Genomic DNA, 7,436 nt, shown 5'->3' on the forward strand with positions numbered 1-7,436 from the left:
AATCAGTTTGATCTGTATATTAGCCTTAAAACCCGTTCGCGTGTAAAAAGTTGGAAATAAAACCCCAGCGAGCAGCCTCACTAGTCCGAGAAATGTTTACACTGTCAAAGCATCACAATTATAATATACATAAAATAAAGTCTCATCGAACAGTCAACAGTCTCGTCACTCACGACCCCGCCCACTTGGCACTCGTAGTGCAAAAGGGAAGCACTAAAGGTAAGGCGATGATAGCAACACACAGACGAGTCCCGGCTCCGACGATTTCCAGGACACCATGGCCAGCAGGGAAAACCGGAACTTTAGAGCGGAGCTGGGAGACGAAGGAAGTGCAATCAGTCCTAAATAAATACACGTCAGTGCTTTCGTACAAGACTAGTACCACTTCCCTCAATGTGAATGAGTAGCGCGCGTTGATTTTTCTCGTGGACCCCTCGCTGCCAGAAGTCACTCGCGATCGGTCGTTGCCGTTGCCGTTGCCGTTGCCCCAATAAACCGGCACGAAGGCGTTGCGTTTAACTCGTTGCGGTATCTCTCACCGTCAACCAACCTAGTAAGGACTGCATGCTGGTTCTTTTATCCATGCAACTTCCGATCGCGTTTTGCCACTGGCTCGTCAGTCACATTGGACACACCTGAAACAAACTTGTAGATACACATGCACACCTGATAGACATTAACCCACACAAGTTGTCAAACAATCAGTGTTCTCCTCCCGTTACATTTATTTCACATTTTTATTAATAGACAGAAGTGTTATAGAAGTTGAAATATGTATACACAGAAGATTAAGACAAATTTTAAGGAAAAATAAAGGAAAAAAGTTGGTTGTCCACTATAAAATGATTTTGTTATAAAACGTTAGATGATTCTTAGAAATCATTGACAAAAGTTACGGAAAAGATTATTGATATTTTGCCTTCATGCTGATGATGGTCATTTGAACTCAGTATCGTTTTGGAAGGCCTTTAGGTCTGTAGCGGTTTGGGTCGCCGCCGTTTCTCCCCCAGCGATTGGCCTCCTGGTCAGCTGCAGAATCTTGACCTCGGCCAATGGAGCGTTGGATAGCTTCTCTTCCGTTACTGCAAACATCACAACAGAGAACATCTCTCTTCAGATGTCCAGCAACATCTCCACTTCAAACATATAAATGTTCGCACGTATTCTGACTGCAAATCAGACTGCTTTTTCTTTAAATCTTTGTTGTAATACTCATTCTCATGTTCATGCACCTGATCACCGCGGCCGCCCATCTTCCTCCCGAGCCTCTTTGAGCTGCGTCAAAGTTCCCACGCGCATGAAAATACTTGTCTGAATTCTTCCAATTGGCCTCCTTCATATCACTGTAAGCACGCCACATGTCCTTTGCACCTACAAAAAGACCACGAACCCAGTGAATATGCACCATGAATTGACCTCAGTCCTATTTTTGTGAAACCAAGGTAAACGGAATAACAAAGAGGACTGGAACTGACCTCCAGCGGCTTGTCCGGGGAAACGGTACCACTGTGCCCGGACCCCGACCACCATAACCAACACCAGCGCGGCAAGAATGAGCTTCATGTTTGTAAATCTAACATTTACAAATGCAGACAATCCAGATTAAAGTATCTCACGACTTTAAAAATAAACATTCAAATTTTAACAGCACAAATAACAACAGTTCACAATCTAATAGATGGGATCAATCATAAAGCTTTTACAGCAATGGTCGGCTAGTTGGTCTCACCTCTCCTGTCGTCCAGATTTGGGGAGTTATCCACAAAACTGGAGACATTATATAGACCCCGGATAAGGTGGGAAATGGAAATTTTACCCACTGCCACGTGTGAGATTGATCCAGGGAAAATGTGATGTGGTTAAAGATGGGATAGTCCTGTTTTGCGCAACACTTTCTGGGAAGGTCAATACGCATTTGTGCCACCATTTGATTATCTAAGTCCAAGCTTAATAAAATGATACCAAGTGAACAAAACACACTCAAAGGGATTCCAAAACCTTTATTAAAATGTCGCAATAGGGATGGGAATGTTGCTCATAAACCAGTTTGTGTGTATCATTTCCAAGTTTAGGAAACACAGACGTTCATATTTTTTAAGTCATGATTTAAACAAATGTATTAAACTGACATTTAGGACTAGACTTTAGTTAAATTAGGACATTTAAAGGTCCAGAGTCTTTCTGTTTGACCACATCCTCAAATCCATGTTTTGTTGCTATCGCAATTGTTGCAATATTTTTAATTGTTACTTTGCAAGATTTCGCTCTGAACATCATGTTCTCAGGACTGAACGTGATTCATCGTGTGATGCGCTTCTGATTCAGAACAATTTCATGAAGGAAAAATCTAGAAATATAAGTTTTATGTATCACAAACATTATAACTTAACATGCTGTCTTTCTGTCTACAATGTTGCCCATAGAAAAGGTACAAAACAATTGTACATGTTCTTTTCTGTATGGCACTAAAAACGGAGCAGCAGGTGTGTTTGTGGTTAATCTCACAGGTGTGTGTACTGTACAGAAAACACAATTTGTGTCATAACTCATACTGCTTTGCACTGTTTGTCTGGCCGGTGGGGCTGCTAGAATTTTATAGTATTATAACACCGCATATAGGAATTTATAGTGTGTCTGATATTTGACCTGTGTTTTGACTTGCATAACCTTTTATTTTTTGCTTATAGTCAATGTTTTCTTGTAAAGCTGCTCAGTAACAATGAAAATTGTAAAAAGCGCTTCATAAATAAAGCTGACTTGACTGCTCAAAACTAGTTTTACAGTAGGTTTGCCAACTTACTGTAGATTGAATTTACAATTTTTTTTTAAACATAAACTTACCTAGTTCTTATATTATGTAAATGCACCGTAAACTAAGAAGAGATTCAACTATTTTACTAGAAAACAAAAATGCTTGGGAAGAAAGTCTTTTTTTGCAGTGTTGCTGTGCCAGTAAGGAGAACTGGTATTTTCTAAAAAAATAAAAGTACAGTTTTACTAAAATTGGAGACCAACAGGAAAATATTAAGTAGTAATTCAATCTAAAGTTATTTACTGGCAAACTACACGTTTTACAGTGTACATATGGTAAAAATATATTTTAGGCCAACTTTGGAAAATTTATGTTTTTTCTCTTTAGTATTATTTCAGCTTATTCTCCCTGTCCGGTCCTGAGAGAGAGGCCATGGATCTATATATTCGCGATGCTCTTCAGGCAGGACCTCCTCCTACCCTGCGGGTGCTGTTTTCTTCTTCGTTCAAAAGAAGGATGGCTCCCTTCGCCCCTGTATTGATTATCGAGGGTTGAATGACATTACCGTGAAGAACAGGTACCCCCCTTATGTCTTCAGCCTTCGAACTATTGCAGGGAGCCAAGGTCTTCACCAAGTTAGACCTCCGCAACGCCTATCACCTTGTCCGTATTCAAGAGGGAGATGAATGGAAGACTGCGTTTAATACACCTACGGGACACTGAGTATTTGGTGCTTCCTTTCAGTCTCACCAACGCTCCAGCCGTCTTTCAGGGCCTAGTCAATAGCGTTCTGGGTGACATGAATCAGTTTGTTTTTGTGTATCTGGACGGTATATTAATCTTTTCCCCCTCTCCCCAGGTACACACCCAGCATGTTAGACGGGTTCTCCAACACCTGTTCGAGAATCGACTCTTTGTCAAAGCGGAGAAGTGCAATTCCATGCCGAGTCTGTTACATTTCTTGGCCACATAATATCCACTACGGGTATCAAGGCTGATCCCGCCAAGACGGAAGCTGTCGCCAAGTGGCCAACTCCTGACTCTCGTAAGGAACTGCAGCATTTCTTGGGTTTCTCCAACTTCTACCGGCGTTTCATCAGAAACTTTGGCCAGGTTGCTGCTGCATCCCTTACGGGGTTGACCTCCACCAGGACTCCGTTCAGGTGGAACGAGCATGCTTAGGTTGCCTTTGATAAATTAAAGTCCCGCTTTATCTCTGCTCCTGTTTTGTCTATTCCAGATCCTGCCCGGCAGTTTATCGTCGAGGTTGACGCCTCTGATGTCGGTGTAGGCGCAATTCTGTCTCAGCGTTCAGCCCAGGATGGGGAGGTTCATCCTTCCGCCTATCTCTCCCATTGGCAGAGTGCACCTACGACATCGGCAACAGGGAGCTGCTGGCGGTCAAATTGGCTCTGGAGGAGTGGTGCCACTGGTAGGAGGGAGCAGCGCAGCCCTTCCTGGTCTGAACGGACCACAAGAGCCAGGAGGTTAAGTGCTCGACAGGCCCTTCGGGCGCTTTTTTTTGGTCGTCTTGACTTCACCCTCTCGTTCCGGCCCGGATCTAAGAACATCAAACCCGATGCTCTTTCCCGCTTATTCACTGGCTCGAGGGATAGACTGTCAGGGATAGACATCCTTCCCACAGGAGTGGTGGTCGGAGCTATCACTTGGGAGATCGAGCAGCAGGTTAAGGAGGCCGGCCGAGGGGTGCAAGTGCCCAGCGGGTAACGAGGTGAGCCTCCTCCCAGACCGCCTGGGGGGGAGGCTAATGTCAGTACCTTGGTGAGCACGTGTCTGTGTTGTCTTTGTGGTTAGTTTAGTTATGTGTCAACTCTAGTTGGTTATGCACCATATGCTACTGCAGTCATTTATCAGTATTCCAGTCTAGCAAAGTCTTGTACAGTAACTTAGTCTTGTCTTGTCTTGTACTGTAACTTAGTCTTGTCTTGTTGTTTGGATTCCCTTTTCGTGGAACACTTCTTACCTTAGGATTATTTGCCCTTCCAGTTGTCTCACCCCCTTATCTAGAGGAGTCTGCACCTCTTATGCTTCAACATAGTCGACCGTGCCGCCTCTACTCCTGCTGGGACCAGGAAGCCACACCATCTGCCAAACAGTGGGATACCTCTATCTCTGTCTGTGGATACTCATCTCCTCACTACCACCGAGCCTGTCTTCATCCAGTCACTGGTGCTGCCGTACACTGGGTTTCCCAGTTGGCCCTGCAGCCAGAACCGAAGACATTGACTCCAGGCGGACATCTGCCACAGGATCCCACATTGACTTTCTGTCCACCTACCTCAAATAAATTATTATTTTCACCCGCTATTGAATCCGAGTGTTTCTACCCTGACAAAAGGTTTCTGGGTTAAAAAATCATCTGCCTTTGAAGACACAACTTTTTTATTCAGTTGTAATAAACTTTGACTTTTTACTTACTTATTATTAAGCAACGTTAAGCATTAAACACAGCTGGAAATAATAATATTTGTTAAATAAAATACTGGGAGGATCACAAAGATCAATATTTGTATCACTGTCAGACAGGCTACTGATTGACATGACACAAAAACAATATTTGTATCATTATCTGACATATGATATTAAATGTTATTCTGTCACCAATCACGTGGCTGTGTTAACAATGCTTCAGAGTTGTTCTGACAATGGGATGCACATGTAAAAAAGAAAATTTGTATTTTTGTTATATGCCTTCATAATACAAGCAGATATGTTTTTACTACATTGGAAACAAATATTTAAAGCATTTTAACATGGGTTTAACATAGAATCATTGTCTTGTTTTGATCAGTTTGGCTTAAAATAAATTAAAAGTCGCTTAAAGACTCAATTCTAAGATAAAGTTTCATTTCAACTGTTAATATTACTGTGATTCAATTCTTTGACATGGCCTTTTTCCATCAATATTACCATTTTATTATTAGTCAGGTCAGGTCCGAGTCGATCTTCCAGAGTCAGGTCAGGTCCGAGTCGATCTTCCAGAGTCAGGTCAGGTCCGAGTCGATCTTCCAGAGTCAGGTCAGGTCCTATCACAGCCTGCACAGCCTGCTCTGCCCGGTTCCGCCTCCGCCCCACCTCCCTCCTGGACAGTTTTAGCAGCGTCTGGAATCTGCTCCTTAAAGGGGGGGCTATGTAACGGTCACCAGCTGGAGTGCCCTTGAGAACTACCAGAGGGCACTCCACATCAGACTTTTCACTCACTCACAAACTACATTTCCTATAACTCACTACCTGGACTCATCAGCACTGATTGCACACACACCTGCATATCATTCACATACACACATATACACCACTTCCACACACCCATTCATTGCAAAGTGTTGTTTTGTTTTTACTGCATTTCTGAGCGTTTCCCTGGTTCCTTGTCTTTTGATTTTTGGATTTCTTGCCTGGTTCCCTGATTACTCTTTTACCTCTGGTCCCTGCCTGTTTCGTTTGTTTTGTTTGTTTTGTTTGTTTGGACTGCCTGTCTGTGTATGACACTTGCCTGTTATTTGGATTACGCCTTTGGATTGCCCTCTAATAAAGCTGCACTTGGATCTCATCTTCAAGTCTCAGAGCTGTTCGTGACAACATCATAGACTAAAGATTTCCTTCTGTAATCCCCAACGGTTACAGTCAAAACTATTCAACGATCTCCTCTAGTGCGGATGATTGTTATTTTGGCTCCGTATCGTCATGGAAGGCCTATAGGTCTTTTATTTTATTAACAACATTTATGGAGTTCACATGTGTTCTGGATATTTAGGCTGCTTTATTGTAACAAAGATAAAACCCTAAAGCAAAAACAGTCACATCTTTGAACATCTTTAGTTTCGTCACTCTTTGTGTGGAATTTGCAGAAATGTTTTTCTTGTCATACTGTATATTAATAATAATTTAGTTGATCATCTCAAAATGAGACCTCAAGAAGCGGCTTGGTATAAATATTAACAACTCTTATTGACTGATTTTTCTTCATTATTCAATCATTCGTTTTTTAAAGCATTAAAAAAATGTGTAATGGCATATTTTAAATGTATTTAAAGTGTTAAATATTCCAAAATGTTTTACATTTATCAATTAAAAATGTTTACATGACAGTCAAGACGGTAAACTTTTGACTGATTTACGAACTAAATTCAGACACCTTGTCCCAACGTTCTTTTCTATCTCTGTTCGCAGCCCTTTTGTCGCAATGTGCATCTTCTAAAGGTGCTCTAGGCCTGTCACGGTACAATATATACCAGCTGAAGTATCTCGGTACCAAGTAGCATCACGATGCTGTGCCATTGGAACTAATTCCAATGGACAAATGTCATTGATACAGCAGTGTCATGATTCTGCCATCTCTTGTCTTGATTTTCCGGTCTAGGGAAAGAATCATGACAGACCCACGTGTTTTATGTGGAGAGAAACATATTATTGTCAATCAGGACATAATATGTGTTCTCTCCAGTCTCGTCATTTGGCCCCGCCCCTCTCGTTCCTAGTATAGCTTTCCTCCTGTGTCTCATTACCCACACCTGCCCATCGTTATCTCCTTTGTTAGTCTCCCTATATAATGCCCTCTTGTCTATTGTCTTGTGCTTGTTTGTTGTACATGTTTCCTGCCCTTTACGTAAGAGTTCCTAGTTCCCTTGGTCTTTGTTTTGATAGTCTCTGTGTTAAGCTAGTAGTT

General features: G+C 42.1%; 1 protein-coding gene across 1 annotated transcript; it reads right to left on the reverse strand.

Annotated features, from left to right (window-relative positions):
- Positions 1-729: 729 nt before the first annotated feature.
- Positions 730-1,747, reverse strand: LOC306891020 (serum amyloid A-5 protein-like). Its single transcript, XM_079488448.1, has 4 exons — positions 1,730-1,747; positions 1,476-1,573; positions 1,233-1,371; positions 730-1,082 (listed from the first exon to the last, which is right to left on the reverse strand). Exons 2-4 carry the CDS (start codon positions 1,561-1,563, stop codon positions 947-949), a joined length of 363 nt encoding a protein of 120 aa, XP_079344574.1. The 5' UTR covers positions 1,564-1,573; positions 1,730-1,747; the 3' UTR covers positions 730-946.
- Positions 1,748-7,436: the final 5,689 nt, after the last annotated feature.

Source organism: Barbatula barbatula (genome assembly GCF_947034865.1).
Source record: "Barbatula barbatula genome assembly, contig: scaffold_176, whole genome shotgun sequence".
Taxonomy (NCBI): domain Eukaryota; kingdom Metazoa; phylum Chordata; class Actinopteri; order Cypriniformes; family Nemacheilidae; genus Barbatula; species Barbatula barbatula.

Bases quoted from the DNA above. Each gene is read 5' to 3' on its own strand.
- LOC306891020 (XM_079488448.1), bottom strand. From the start codon at position 1,563: ATGAAGCTCATTCTTGCCGCGCTGGTGTTGGTTATGGTGGTCGGGGTC. The intron at 1,372-1,475 runs GTCAGTTCCAGT...GTCTTTTTGTAG, and splicing joins CCCCGGACAAGCCGCTGGAG to GTGCAAAGGACATGTGGCGT. The intron at 1,083-1,232 runs GTGCATGAACAT...TGATGTTTGCAG, and splicing joins TGGGCGGCCGCGGTGATCAG to TAACGGAAGAGAAGCTATCC.